Genomic DNA, 15,398 nt, shown 5'->3' with positions numbered 1-15,398 from the left:
TTCTTCGCTTTCTGCCATTAGAGTGGTATCATCTGCATATCTTAGGTTGTTGATATTTCTCCCGGCAATCTTAATTCCAACTTTTGATTCATCTAACCCTGCCTTTCTCATGATGTGCTCTGCATATAAGTTAAATAGGCAGGGCGAAGGTATACAGCCTTGCCGGACTCCTTTCCCAATTTTGAACCAATCAGTGGTTCCGTGTCCAGTTCTCACTGTTGCTTCTTGGCCCACATTTAGGTTTCTCAAGAGACAAATAAGATGGTCTGGTACTCCCATCTCTTTAACAACTTGCCACAGTTTGTTGTGATCCACACAATCAAAGGCTTTAGCATAGTCAATGAAGCAGAAGTAGATGTTTTTCTGGAACTCCCTAGCTTTCTCCACGATCCAGCATATGTTGGCAATTTGATCTCTAGTTCCTCTACCTCTTCGAAATCCTGCCTGTACTTCTGGTAGTTCTCGATCCACATACTGCTGGAATCTAGCTTGTAGGATTCATTATAGTATACTTTAGGAATAAATTTGAAGAAACTCGCAATATTATAACAATATACATGCCTCCCCAACCCTCAGGCCATGACCTGGTAGGGCCACAGCACATTTAGAACTGGGCCGCGCAAGCAGTGAGCGAACCTGTGCACATGCGCAGTTCCATTTGCAGGCGTGACAGGAACTCACGTTCGCACTCAGCTCCACTTCTGTGAGCAACAGGCGCTCGCACGCAAAACTCCATTTGCATGAGTAGCGGGCGCTTGTGCAAATGGACCTATCTGATATACTATTCAGACTGACCAGGTAATAACCCAAGAATTGCTCCCTTTTTTCAGGTAGACCTCAGTTCACATGTTTACCGATGACTCTGAACAGAAGTATAGATGATGTCAAAGAATGATACAGTTTCCAAACAACTGTACATATTTCATTCAGCAGATCATTTAAACGTTCCTGGATGGAGGTTTGCCAACTTTTGGCATCTGTCAACACAGTAGATTATTTATTCATCACTATTTCTCTGTGGCTTGGATCAATAAAGGTCTAAAACACAGTCCATTACCTCACTAAGTTGGCACAAGGTCCTGGCCATCGGCAGCTCTGATAAACCCTTTGGATTACTGTCTCCGAGCCATTCTGCACTTGACACGAAACTGTCCGTGTGACTGTGTAGTGGCACCAATGCCTGAGGAATAGACCAGAAAACAAACTCTGTTATTCAGGTTTAATTAGTTGTTTTACCTTAGTTCACTACAAATTCCAAAGACAAGTCAAAAAGTACAAATTAACAGAAAAAGACTGAACGCATGCCCGGGATCCCAGGCTTGAGCACAAAGTCAGGTTTACAAGTCCTTACTAAAGGCTAACAGGAATGGGGCCAATATAATCTTGGGGATGGGAGGTGGTGGTAATGATATTCCAAGGGGCACGGGTGCCATTGCAGAAAAGGCTGACTTCTGGGCCCTACCAGCCAACACTTCCTAGTGGATATTTAATTTAATTTAATTTAATTTAATTTAATAATTTGATTTCTATACCGCCCTTCTCCCGAAGGACTCAGGGCGGTGAACAGGGCAATACACAATAAAAATCAGATACAAAAATTAAAAAACCATTAAAAACCAATTAAACATCATGCCCATAAAATCAATACATATTAAGTTAAAAACTAATTTTAAAAAACCCAACCCCACCCCGTCAGACCAGGCCAGCTTTTTCGAAAAAGAATGTTTTAAGATCGCGCCGAAAGGAGCGAAGGTCGGGGGCCGTCCGGAGCTCAACCGGTAAGCTGTTCCAAAGGTCTGGCGCGCCCACAGAGAACGCTCTCCCCTGGGGGTCGCCAATCGGCATTCTTTGATCGGCGGCACCCTGAGGAGGCCCTCTCTGTGGGAGCGCACTGGACGGAGGGACGTTGACGCCGGTCGCAGGTGTTGCCGTAGGTAATCCGGACCCATGCCATGAAGGGCTTTGTACGTCATAACTAACACCTTGAACCTCACCCGGAGAGCAACCGGTAGCCAATGCAGCTCGCGGAGCAGAGGTGTAACATGGGAGTATCGGGAAACTCCCAAGACAACTCGCGCGGCTGCATTCTGCACCAGCTGGAGTCTCCGGGTGGACCTCAAGGGCAGCCCCATGTAGAGAGCATTACAGTAGTCTAGACGAGAGGTCACGAGCGCATGAGTGACTGTGCGCAAGGCATCCCGGTCTAGATAGGGCCGCAACTGGCGCACCAGGCGAACCTGGGCAAAGGCCCCCCTAGTCACAGCTCCAATATGCTCTTCCAAAGAGAGCTGTGAATCTAGAAGGACCCCCAAGTTGCGAGCCCTATCTACGGGGGGTAATAGCTCACCCCCCATGGCCAATGATGGGATAATCGGAATTTCCCGGGATGCCGGCACGAACAGCCACTCAGTCTTGTCAGGGTTGAGTCGAAGCCTGTTCCTCCCCATCCAGACCCGGACCGCCTCCAGGCAACGGGACATCACGTCGAGGGCATCACTGGGGTGGTTTGGGGTGGAAATAAAAAGTTGGGTATCATCAGCATATTGGTGATACCCAACTCCAAAACCACGAATGATCTCACCCAGCGGCTTCATATAGATGTTGAACAGGAGAGGCGAGAGAACCGATCCCTGAGGAACTCCACAAATGAGAGGTCTCAGGGTCGATCTCTGCCCCCCTGCCAACACCGACTGCGAACGTCCCAGGAGGTAAGAGGAGAACCACTGGAGAACCGTGCCTCCCACTCCTAACCCCCTGAGACGTCGCAGCAGGATACCATGGTCGATGGTATCAAAAGCCGCTGAGAGGTCTAAAAGGACTAGGACAGAGGAACAACCCCTGTCCCGAGCCCACCAGAGATCATTCACCAGCGCGACCAATGCCGTCTCCATGCTGTACCCGGGCCTGAAACCCGATTGGTACGGGTCTAGGTAGTCAGCTTCCTCCAAGAACAAAGGGAGCTGATGCGCCACCACGCTCTCAACAACCTTCGCCAAAAACCGAAGGTTGGAGACCGGACGATAGTTGTTTAAAATTGCTGGGTCCAAGGCCGGCTTCTTGAGGAGGGGTCTCACCACCGCCTCCTTCAAGGCGGCGGGAAAACTACCCTGACTCAAAGAAGCAGTAATCACTGCCTGGAGCCAGCCTCGTGTCCCATCCCGGGCTGCATAAGTCAGCCAGGAGGGGCACGGGTCCAACAAACACGTGGTGGAGCTCAGCTTCCCCATGATCTTGTCCACTTCTTCAGGGGTCACAGGATCGAACTCTTACCCAGAGCATGCTCTTCCTCCCAGATTAGATAGGGTCAACTTCCCTCCGCCCTGTGCGTTCCCACAGAGAGGGCCTCCTCAGGGTGCCACTGGTCAGAGAATGTCGGCTGGTGGTCCCCAGGGGGAGGGCCTTCTCTGTGGGCGCCCCGGCTTTATGGAATCAGCTACCGGTTGAGCTCCGGATGGCACCTGACCTTCGCTCCTTCTGACGCGACTTGAAGACCTACCTATTTGAACAGGCCGGCCTGGCCTGATGGGGGATGCATTGGGGTTTTTATTGGGGATTTTTTACATTTTTCTACTGTTTTTAGTTTGGGCTCGTGTTTAATTCTCTTTTTAATTTTTGTAATTTGTATTTTTATATATGCCCTGTTCACCACCCTGAGTCCTTTGGGAGAAGGGCGATATACAAATATAATAAACTTAAACTTAAACTAAAACTTAAAGAGAAATGTTCCCATAAGTGATTCAATCCTAAACTAAGAAAGACTTTAAAGGTTGCACCCAGAAAAACACTTGAGCACCAGTATGCCCAAGCCACCACATTTTATTTTATTTATTTTTATTTTTATTAAATTTTTATACCGCCCTTCTCCCGAAGGACTCAGGGCGGTGTACAGGGCAATAAATATCAGAATATAAATACAAAAGTTAAAATAAGTTAAAAGAATTAAATAATCACGCCCAATATAATACAATGATTAAAACTATGTTAAAATTAGATCCAACCCCAAACCCATCAAACCAGGCCAGATTGTTCAAATAAATAAGTTTTTAAATTGCGCCGGAAGGAGTGAAGTAAATAGAGCTCTGTGATCCAGGAATGAGTGAACTGGCACAAAGCTCAAAGTTCTGCAAAGGACTTCCTGGTCATGGCTACCATCTGAGTTCAGGAGGACCCCCAGATTGAGCACCATGTCTGTCTGGGGCAGTTCCACCCCATCCAGAACCAAAGATGAAAGGGAAAAGCAGGAACTGAATGAAAATTGTACAAAATGGTAGAGTCTAGCTCCTTGAGGAGGGGGCAAACCACTGCCTTCTTAAGTGACAGAACTACCCTCAAAGAGCAGTTAACCACCACCAGAACCTAATCACATGTCCCTTCCTAAGAAGCCTCAGTCAGCCAGGAGGACATGGATATAATTCAGAAGTGCCTGCACTAACAGCCCCAAGGACCAAGTTCACTTTCTCAGTCCCAGTGGGATCAAAGATAGCCAAGCTAGAACCAACCAAAGTAACCTCCACAGGACCTGCTTCGAGGCCAGAGACCAACTCAGAGCAGATCCGATCAACTTTGTCCATTAGCCTAGCATACTCTTCACAGAGTCCTGTGGGTGAACCTTAGAATCACTTCCACCCAGAAGGCATGAGGTCACCCAAACCAGGCGACTGGAAAGCTATCCACAGATGTAATAAGGGCAGAGAAATATTGACATTTCTCTGTCCTTATCACCACACAATAGGCCCTAAGAGCAGCTCTAACTCATGTTCAATCAATTCACTCCTTATCACCTCCAGAAGTGTTCTAGGATCTCTTCTTCAACTTCAGTTCCTTACCTCCTCCCTATATCAAGGGGAGGAGAGGCCACTCAGGATGATGCATTATCTGTCAATCAATCATTCTATCACTGGCTATCAGCCATAAGACTGAAATTAAATTCCTATGTGCATAGAAGTTAATAGTTCTGAAAGCACTTTATCCTTCACATTCTGCCCATGAAATTCCTAGAAGCACAAACATCAAACTTTGTCTTCCACCTAGTTAGACTTTATCTTAGCCACCACAAAATCAACACGATCTTGACATTAACCCTGCACGCTTTGAGGTAGCAATTTTTACCATCAAATACGGAGATGCCAGGGATTGAAACAGAAATGTTAATCATGAAAAATAATTGCTCAATCACTGAGTGATGTCTCTTGTCCTCTCTGCCCATGTAAAAGAAGTGGAATGTTAAACTATGAGTATTCTTCAATCTAGGGAGATTCTCAATCATCTGGGTCACGGTTATCCCAAGGATGCTTTTCCAAAAGGCAACTGGACTTTCTTGATTTTTTTCCCTTGAAAATGTTTTGCTTCTCATCCAAGAAACTTCTTTAGAACTTGGAGGAGAAGCAAAACATTTTCAAGGAAAATAAAACAAGAAAGTCCAGTTGCTTTTTGGAAAAGCAGCTTTGGGATCTCAACTTATAACCATTCATTTAGCAATCATTCAAAGCTACTGAAAAAAGTGAGTCAGGACCTGCCCTCACATTTACAACTGCTATAGCATCTTCAGGATCATGTGATCATCATCTGTGGCCTTTCCAGCCAGCTTCCAACAACCAAGGTCAACAAAGGAAGCTGAATCCACTTAATGACTGCATGATTCCCTTAACAGCTGCAGTGATTTGTTTAAGAACTGTGGCAAAAATGTTGTAAAATTGGGATCAACTCATTTAACACCCGCTTTACCCAGCAATGGAAACTGAGGACTAGCTGTAGATAGTAGTTGGTCTGCTAACATTTCTTATGCTCTTGTCATGTATCCAGATAAATGTAATGTCGGCCATCCCTACTTTTAGTACATTTAGTAAATGCATGGCATTGCAGGACGTCTTCAATATCATTGGCCCACATGTGAAGCCTGGCAAGCTGGCTAGCTTTTCCTTGCCAGGAAACACTAAGATAGGAAGATGAAGTGGAAAGTATACTAAAGAAGGATTAGACTTTACAAAGATTTGACACTGAGAAGGGAGATCCTAGCTGTGTTTACATTACCCAATGCAGTTAAAATTTTGCATCCTGGAATGAAGGATTTCCTAGCAATAAAACAAGCGAGATAATTAAAAGCTTCTCTCAGTCCCTTGGATGCATCTTCTCATCTTTATGGGAATGACTCATGGCTTTCACCTCATGGGGCTGTAATTTTATGACAAAGAAAGAGGTATTTATTTATTTTTTAAAAAAATCTTTCAAGTGAATGAGGAGTTTTGCCGAAAAAAATCTGCCACATCCAAAACAAAAATGCCCAGTGCATTTAAACCTCTCTATCTGGAAAGATCTTTTTTATACAGCAATTATAGTTAGATTCTAAATTTATCTGGTAAATTTAGAGACTATTATCCTAAATGGACTGACTGCAATGACATTACAGTAGGAGATTTAAAAGTTTATTATTCCATGCTTCACAGAGACATCCAAGGACAGATAATGGTGAAGGAAAATTATCAACTTATAATCTATTAAATATCACCTTAAAAAGAATAAGAAAAAATTAAGAATGGAAGAAATAATTTCACAATTTCAAGCACAAGTAAATGTAGAAAAAAAGCATATCATAGTTAAATGCTGAAAAACCTAGGCCCAGTTCTGTTCTGTTGGGAGCAGGGGAGGGGTTTCTTCTGTGAATGAGGAAAAATTTTGGTTGGACAAGAAAGTTTTCCTCAAAAGCTACACTTAAGGTAACTGTTTTGATAAAAACTATTGCCAAAATATAAAAAATATGCAAGCATTTTTCTATCTTTTTAAAATGATGGAAATTATAGTAGCTAGAAAACATACTGATAGACCGATTTAGTAACTGATATGTTACTAAATAAAAATGTAAAATTGCAGGAACAAGGGGAAAATTCTCTTACAGTGGTACCTCAACTACTTTGAAACTCATCAAATTTGATACTCAGCACGCTTTGATGTGAAAATTTTGTCCTGGTACTCCATGCACAAGCTAGAACTTCTCACTGTTGGCTGCCTTGTGATTCACTATCAGGGGTAGGTAACCTTGACTCTTTTATGACTTATGGAAGAGCCAAGGTTGCCTATGCCTCCACTATATTATTCCTTATGATAAAAATTTATTCGGTACTCATTGTGTTTGGTACTCATCGCATCTCCTAGAACCAATTAAGGATAGGTACTGAAGTACCACTGTATTTTTCTCGAAAACAATGGGAAAAATGAAATATATGCAATCCCATTCTTACTTTTTAAAGTACCCTTTATATAACAGTAATTCTCAATCCTAGCAACTTGAAGATGTGTGGATGTCAGCTTCCAGAATCCCCCAGCCAGCAAGCACTGCTTCTCAACCTTAGCAAATTAAAGATGAATGGACTATAACTCCCAGAATTCCATGCACCCTCAAGTTACTAAGGTTAAGAAATGCTGCTTTACAGTTTAAATGGAGGCTACTGCCAAGGCCTATCCCGTTCCCAGTGCCTTTGAGATTCGGTATAAGACAGGAACAAATTGACCTACCTCTATGTATATGTTTCCCAATCAGGACAACTTCCAGATGTGTAACTTCAACTCCCAGAATTCCCCAGCCAATTTGGCCACTGTGGAGAATTCTGGGGGCTAACAGCCACACATCTGGAAGTTGCTATGGTTGGGAAAGACTGTTCGACATCAAAAGTTAACAAAAGCAAGCAAGGCCATGAGTTAAGAAAAACCAAGCCCTCCTCTTGTGAAAATGAATACTATGTTTCTTTGGAGAAAGAGTTGTATTTTGTTGACCCCGAGAATGGTATTATTTAACTTGTCCTCTGCATGCAGGAATTGTAAAGATTTGACTTTGTGATTAGTCTTATATGAACCTCCTATAATTTTTTAAAATAAAATTGGGAAATAAACACTAATAAAGTATTAACACATTTCTGAAACATTTTACATGCCATTTTTACATGAACTGTTGTAAGTCGAGGACTACCTGTATTATAGATTCTGCATGCTGAGTGAAAAGAATCAAAGGAGAGAAGATTTGCACAGCATTCACATACCAATGTATTATCTTATTTGACAAAATGCAGGTGGACACCCTAAATACAAACTGGCCTGGTCATGTGCATTAAGAGCAACAAAAAGTATTTGTTATCCTTTCTGTAAACCAATAACTTAACTCTTCTTATGAGATTCCAAAGCTTTTTGCCAAAAGGCAATAAAATACCACCATCTTAAATTCCAGACTTTATAAATGTCCTACCACCAACATTACATACAGATGTCCCAGTGCAAGAAATCATTAAAAATGCAATTGGCACAAACCCAGAATAGCAATAGATATAGCACTGCTTCTCCATGTGGAGAAAAAAATGTACTGATTCACATTTTAACTCTCTGATGCTCACAGCTGCTTGTTTTTTTTGAAACCATGTGTACCTGAAAAACGTTTATCAACTTTCTTAAAGATATAGAATTCCACCTGTGCTCAGCAGATCAAATTTAATTTGTCAATCACCTCTTACAGCACAGGTTAATTCAGTACAGTGATTCTTTCTTATGAGCAGCCTTAGGAACACACTGTTTTCTGCATAGTCAATGGTTTGGAATAACAGAGAGATATCATAAATGTCATAATGACTACTGCAACATATTGGCACCTCCTGAACGGCTGTAGAATAGCTTTGCCTAATCTAGGCACCTTCTACAGTAGATATATGGACATATGGATTTCAGCTCCCAGATTTCCCATGAGCAGCATGGTGACTAGTGAGAATTCTGGGAATTGAAGTTCACATATCTGGAGGATTTCCAGCCTGGGCTGGTGAAGGTGACTGAACAAAATAATATAGGCCAGCCAAACAACCAGAGGAAATAGATGAACTTTTTGCTAGTCAGTTAACTAAGGTATGTAGGAAGCACATCACAATAGTAATGGGGGACTTTAATTACCCTGATATCAACTGGGAGACAAATTCTGCAGCAAGCGGAAGATCTAACAAATTCCTGACAAACCTAGCAGACAACTTTCTCTTCCAAAAAGTAGAGAAGGGGATTAGCCATATGGGACCTAAATCTCACTAACAGGGATGAAATAATAGAAGATGTTGAAGCCACAGAAACCTTGAGGGGGAGTGCAATATTGGAATTCTTATGCGAGCACAAGCAATAGAACACAGTCAAACTAGAGTCTTGGATTTCAAGAGAGCTAATTTCAATAAACTTAGAGAAAGTTTGGGAATGATTCCATAGATGAGAATCCTCAAGGGGAAAACAACTAAAGAAGCTGGGAAATTTTGAAAAGTAAGATAATAAAAGACCAGTCTAGCACAATACCAACAGAGAAGAAAAATAACAGCTCTCAAAAGAAACCAGCATGGCTGCATAAAGAAGTCTCTGATAAATTGAAAGATAAAAAGGACAAGTACAACAAGTGAAAAGAGGGGCAAAAACCAAGGCAGAATATCAGCAAATAGCCTGAGCCTGCAAAGATGAAGTGAGAAAAGCTAAGCCTTGGTGGAGCAGTGGGCTAATGCCTCCTTAAGTAACACCAGCTGCCTGCAATTAGTGCAGGTTCGCATCCCACCAGGCTCAAGGTTGACTCAGCCTTCCATCCTTCCGAGGTAGGTAAAATGAGGACCCAGATTGTTGGGGGCAATTAAGCTGACTTTGTAATAATGCCGCTTGGGGTGTGTGTGAAAGCCCTAATAAGCAGGCATATACATAGAATGAAGGCTACTGCTAAGCTTGTAAGCCGCCCTGAGTCTTAGGAGAAGGGCGGGATATAAATGGAATTAAAATAAATAAAATAAATAAATAAGACTCAAAATGAACTAAGGCTTGTGACAAAAGTCAAAAATAACAAAAAAAGCTTCTTTCAACATGTAAAAAACAAGAAAAAAGTCAAGGAAATGATTGGCCCATTAGTGGGAGAAATTGGCAAGAAGGTGACAAGCAACAGGGAGAAAGCAGAACTATTTAACTCGTGTTTTGCATACATCTTTACACAAAGGGAAACAACAGCCCAACCTATCAAAAACAGTACTGTAAAAAACAGGTTAGAAACATAAGTTAAGATAGGCAATATTATGTTGTTGGCTCTGATGAGCAGGAATGAAGACACACAGCTGAGTACAGAGAAACTCATTCTTTTATTAAGCTGGAACTGTACTGAGGACTTGGGTGCACCCCGCCACAATATATAGCCAGACCCTCTGGAAGCAACCAATTGGATTGAACCCATGCTTGCCGCCCAAAGTTGACCAATTGCAGGACCGGAGATGTCCTGTCTGGGTTTCTGGAGAACCGTTAGTTCTCCAGCAACGCACGTGGTGAGGTACGAAAAGCCCAGTACATAACAGCAAGAAAATGGGTTTGTCAAAAACAGATTATGCCAGACAAATCTTATGACATTCTTTGACCAAGTGACAAAATTAGTGGACCAGAGGAATGCTGTGGATATAATTTATTTGGACTTCAGTAAGGCATTTGATAAAGTAGATCACAACCTACTACTTGATAAGATACAAAAATGTGGGTTAGACAGCATCACCACCAGATGGAATCTTAGCTATAGTCCTCAATGGCACTGCATCTACATGGACGGAAGTGTGTAGTGGGGTGCCCCAGGGCTCTTCCACATCTTCATCAACAATTTGGACGAGGGGATAGATGGGGAACTCATCAAATTTGCAGACAACACCAAGCTGGCAGGAATAGCCAACACTCCAGAACACAGGCTTAAGATACAGAAGGATCTTGACAGACTTGAACACTGGGTACGATCTAACAAAATGAAATTCAATGGTGAAAAAAGTAAGGTTCTACATTTAGGCAAGAAAAACCAAATGCACATGTATAGTATAGGAGGTACCTTGCTCAATATTAGTAACTGTGAGAGGGATCTCGGAGTCCTACTGGACAATCACTTAAATATGAGCCAGTAGTGTGCTGCAGTTGTGAAAAAAGCAAACGCAGTGCTAGGCTGCATTAACAGTGTAGCATTACAATGCCTTGGTAAGGCCACACTTGGAATACTGCATCCAGTTTTGGTCACCATGATGTAGAAAAGATGTTGAGACTCTAGAAAGAGTACAGAGAAGAGCAACAAAGATGATTAGAGGACTGGAGGCTAAAACATACAAGGAACGGTTGCTGGAATTGGGTATGTCTAGTTTAATGAAGAGAAGGACAAGGGGGGACATGACAGCAGTGTTCAAATATCTCAGGGGCTGCCAGAAAGAAGAGGGAGACAAGCTATTCCCCAAAGCACCTGAAGGCAGGACAAGAAGCAACGGATGGAAACTAACCAGAGAGAGAAGCAACCTAGAACTAAGGAGAAACTTCCTGACAGTTAGAACAATTAATCAGTGGAACAACCTGCCTCCAGACGCTGTCAGTGCTCCAACACTGGAAGTCTTTAAGAAGAGATTGGACAGCCATTTATCTGCAATGGTACAGGGCAGACATGTCAAACTCATGATGTCATGTAACGTCACGCAACGTATCGGGACTGTTTTGCCATTGCCAGCAATGGGGTGGGCTTGGCTTCTGCATGACGCATCCAGCCCACAGGCCAGCAGTTTGACACCCCTGGTATAGGGTTTCCTGCCTGAGCAGGGGGTTGGACTAAATGACTTCCAGGGTCCCTTCCAACATTATTATTATTATTATTAAATATGAATCAAAACAACCATTAAAACAACTTTTTGACTGTTGAGAAAAATATTCTTTTGGAGCTATTGTAGGAAGACAAAACAGGGTGTCCTCAACTTACAATCATAATTGAGCCCAGAATTATGGTCACAATCTGCCAGTCTAAAGCAGATCATATGACGTCGCCCAATTTTACAACCATTTTTGCAGTGATCATTAAACAAACAGAACTGTCATGGAGATAATCCATTGTCCATAATGGCCGTTTTTTACAGGAAACTGGAAATAAATGCTTGTTTCCAGCAAAAAAACATATATCAAAGTCACGTGGCTGTGGGATGCTGCAAATCTAAATGGTGGCTGTGTGCCTGGTGAAAAAAATGTGATCAACTGATGGCGGGGTGGGGGTGGGGGTGGGGCATACATTGTAACAATTTAAATAGGGTCATAAATAGCCTTGAGGAGGTCAGTCATAGCTGAACTGTCGCTAAGCAAGCTGTCAGAAATAAATAATTACCTGTTGTGATTTTTCACATAGCAGCTAGAATGCACTAAGCAACCTGTCTGTCATAGAAGTTGTGGGAGAAAAGTATTTCAAAATTCCAGGTATTATTTATTTATTTTTTATTTATTTATTATTTATATCCCACCTTAATTATTTTTTTAAATAACTCAGAGTGGTGAATGTATTTAATACTGCTCCCTCCTCTTGTTTTCCCCCACAACAACAAACCTGTGAGGTGAGTTGGGCTGAGAGACAATGACTGCTCCAAAGTCACCCTAAGGCAGAACTAGGAACTCCTGATTTCAGGTCTTCTTTATGTTGAACTAGATGCCTCGACTGCAAAAGTGAGAAAATGGTTGGCAACTGTCTTCTTTCATAATGCTTTTTTGATTTCCCAGTCTAAACTATACCGCTGGAATTTCCTAACAATTTCACAATTCCATATTGAAGTACTCATCAAGTCCTACTTATTTTCTGAATCCAAAGTCAATCAAGTGCATCCAGCTAAAACCAGTGGTTGCAAAGGAGATAAGTGATCGTACAATGGACATACTTCAGTGAGTGCACAAAATTCTACAAAAGCCCATTTTTTGGACCCCAAGGTTTAAAACCCCAAGCTTTTAAAATCAGAACAATAAAATAAGAAGAGCGAATAAAACAACACAGCCAGAAAATAAAATCCAGACTTTAAAAAAGCAGATTGAGTAAATAAAAAACGATTTGTTCTAAATTTCTTTGGGGAAGAATGAGGAAGATTTTGGGCAACTTGAGAAGTTACCATTGTTTAGCATCACCACAAAAAAGTCATCATCTCCATGGCTACCAGTTGCCTGCCAACACCTCCTTTTGGAATCTGACAAGATATGAAACACAGGTCCCGTCTCCAGATCATTTATTTCAAGCGTACTTCTGAGCCTCCAATAATCCCCATTGGCATGCTGAGAAAACAAAAATTAGGGGGATACATTATGGAAGCAGAGAACATTCTGGAAAAAGGAAGGGATGGTGGGGAGCAATCTCATTAGCGGTCTTCCGCTAAGTTGAACTATTTCTGTCTGAACATACAAAATCCATAATGGAGCTTGCTCATCACCATTGTAACTCATGACAATCGTAAAGCAAATCACCCACATGACTGACCCAATTTTAAGACCTTTTTGCAGCAGTCAGTAAGCAAACGCTGTTCTTCTTAGGTGAAGCAATTGTTTGTTTTGGGTAGGTTTGGATGAAAACCTAAAATAAATTCAGGTTTTTGGCAAAAACATTGTAAAACGCAGTTATGTGACCACAGGATGATGAAAATAGCCATAAATGCAGGCGAGTTGCCAAGTGCCTGAAATGATGTCACATGACATTGGGGGGGCTCAGAATTTTGGTACTGGGTCGTAAATATCGCCAGAGAGGTCTGTCAGTATTTTGAATGGTCACTAAGTGAATGGTTGTAAATCAAAGATTACCTGTACTTACAATCTGTTGGAGCCATTTGTAAAAATGTCCATAGCATGCGCTTAAGAATTGCAAATATACTCACTCTTGATATGAGCATTATCTCATCTGGCCCATGTAAAACTTTCAGAATTTCTACTTGCCTTCAAAAGTTGTGGGTGCTTCATCACTGGAGGTTTTTAAGAAGAGATTGGACAGCCATTTGTCTCCTGCTTAAGCAGGGAGTTGGAATAGAACAGGAGTCCCCAAACTTGATTTGTGGACTGAAGAATTCTGGGAGTTGAAGTCCACAAGTCTTAAAGTTACCACATTTCGAGACCCCTGGACTAGAAGACCTCCAAGGTCCCTTCCAACTCTGTTTTTTTTTTTATTGAAAAGTTTTAAAATACAGTTTTCCTTTAAAAAACCCCCCTTCCCCTGCCCTCCTCCCCCCCTACCTCCCCCCTCCCCCTCCCCCCCCCTAACTCCCCCCTTTCCCACCCTCCTTCCCCCCTACTTCCCCCCCTCCCCCCTACCCCCCCCCTGACTTCCCAGAGCTAAATACAAGGTATATATCTAAAAAAAACAATCATAAACAATCATATACTAACAACTATAAACTCTAAAATCCATCACTCTCTAGCTTATATAAAATAAACCAATCCTTAATAATATTAAATATATATAGAAAACTAAGATAAAAAAAAACTAGCGTCATTCATGTTAAAAAAGAAAAAAAAAACAGAAAACCTTCCTCCACTGTCTACATTCTTCCACAATTGTCTATTTACTAAACAAATTCTCATTTACACACCACAAACACCTATCCCTATTATCCTAATCACTCTCTAACCAAAATAGTCTATAATAGATAATTCTTACACAAATTAACCCACATTAGCCCATAAAGCTTTCTTCCATTTCCTCTGTAGTAAATTTAATCCATTAGTTCCACTGCTTAACTGTAAGTATTTAGTAAATTTAGTCCATTGTCCACTGCTTAGCTGTAAGTACATTATAGAAGTTCCATAGATTTCTGCAAGTCTTATTTTTTAATCTTCTTTGAACGTTTTAAAGCAGCACGCGTCACTCTCTGTTCTCTAGGGTCATCCAAAAGATTTATGGCTTGATCTCCTCCTACACCCTTCTCATCTGTTTGTCCATCTTCATCCTCTTGATATTCTCCTTCTCCAGATCCCTCTGCATCTTCCGAAAGTATTGATGGGATTACTTTTAAAACATTGTTGTAAAAATCACGTGCTTGCTTCACAGTAACCAAACAATACCTTTTGCCTTCATACGTCAAGCTCAAGCCAAGTGGAATCTCCCATCTGAACCTTATATCTCGTTGCTTAAGCTCTTGCACAAGAAATATAAAGTCCTTCCTTCTCTTTAAGATCTTTGGAGGAATTTCTTTTAAAACCAGAACTTCTTGATCAGCAATCACAACTTTAGTATCATAGGCAGCTTGTATAACTTCATCTCTAATTTCCCTTTTTAAAAAATAAACCACCACATCTCTAGGCAGCTTTCTCTGTTTAGCAATCCACGAGTTCACACGAAACACTTTGTCCATGCCTTGTTTTATTTCAGATGCTGGCTGATTCAATACCACCTCAAAAGCCTCTGAGACCAGCTGCTTTAGGTCTTCCTTAATATTCTCTTTTAAACCTCTAATTCTAACAGCAAACTGCATCTGGTAAAATTGAGCCAGACTCAGTTCGTTATCCATTTTGTCTTTTAACTCTTCAATTTCCAATACTTTTGCTTCTAATATAGCATTCTTTTGAGTCAAATCTTCCACCTTTTCCTCCAGATCTTCCACACATACAGCTACTTTATG

The 15,398-nt window shown here is 41.6% G+C and overlaps 1 protein-coding gene across 1 annotated transcript in view; it reads right to left on the bottom strand.

The window, feature by feature from the left end:
- COL26A1 (collagen type XXVI alpha 1 chain) overlaps nucleotides 1-15,398 on the bottom strand; it is a gene marked incomplete at both ends in the record, with an annotated part of 188,679 nt that overhangs the window by 134,880 nt on the left and 38,401 nt on the right. The window contains one exon of the mRNA XM_083357935.1: nucleotides 1,058-1,180. Within this exon, the coding sequence (XP_083214061.1) occupies nucleotides 1,058-1,180 (123 nt within the window). The remainder of the gene's footprint in view (nucleotides 1-1,057; nucleotides 1,181-15,398) is intronic.

The sequence above is a fragment of the Vipera ursinii genome (genome assembly GCF_947247035.1).
Source record: "Vipera ursinii genome assembly, chromosome: 1".
NCBI classification, from domain to species: domain Eukaryota; kingdom Metazoa; phylum Chordata; class Lepidosauria; order Squamata; family Viperidae; genus Vipera; species Vipera ursinii.
Note: the sequence above shows the minus strand (reverse complement) of the source record. Positions and strands in the feature narration are given on the sequence as shown.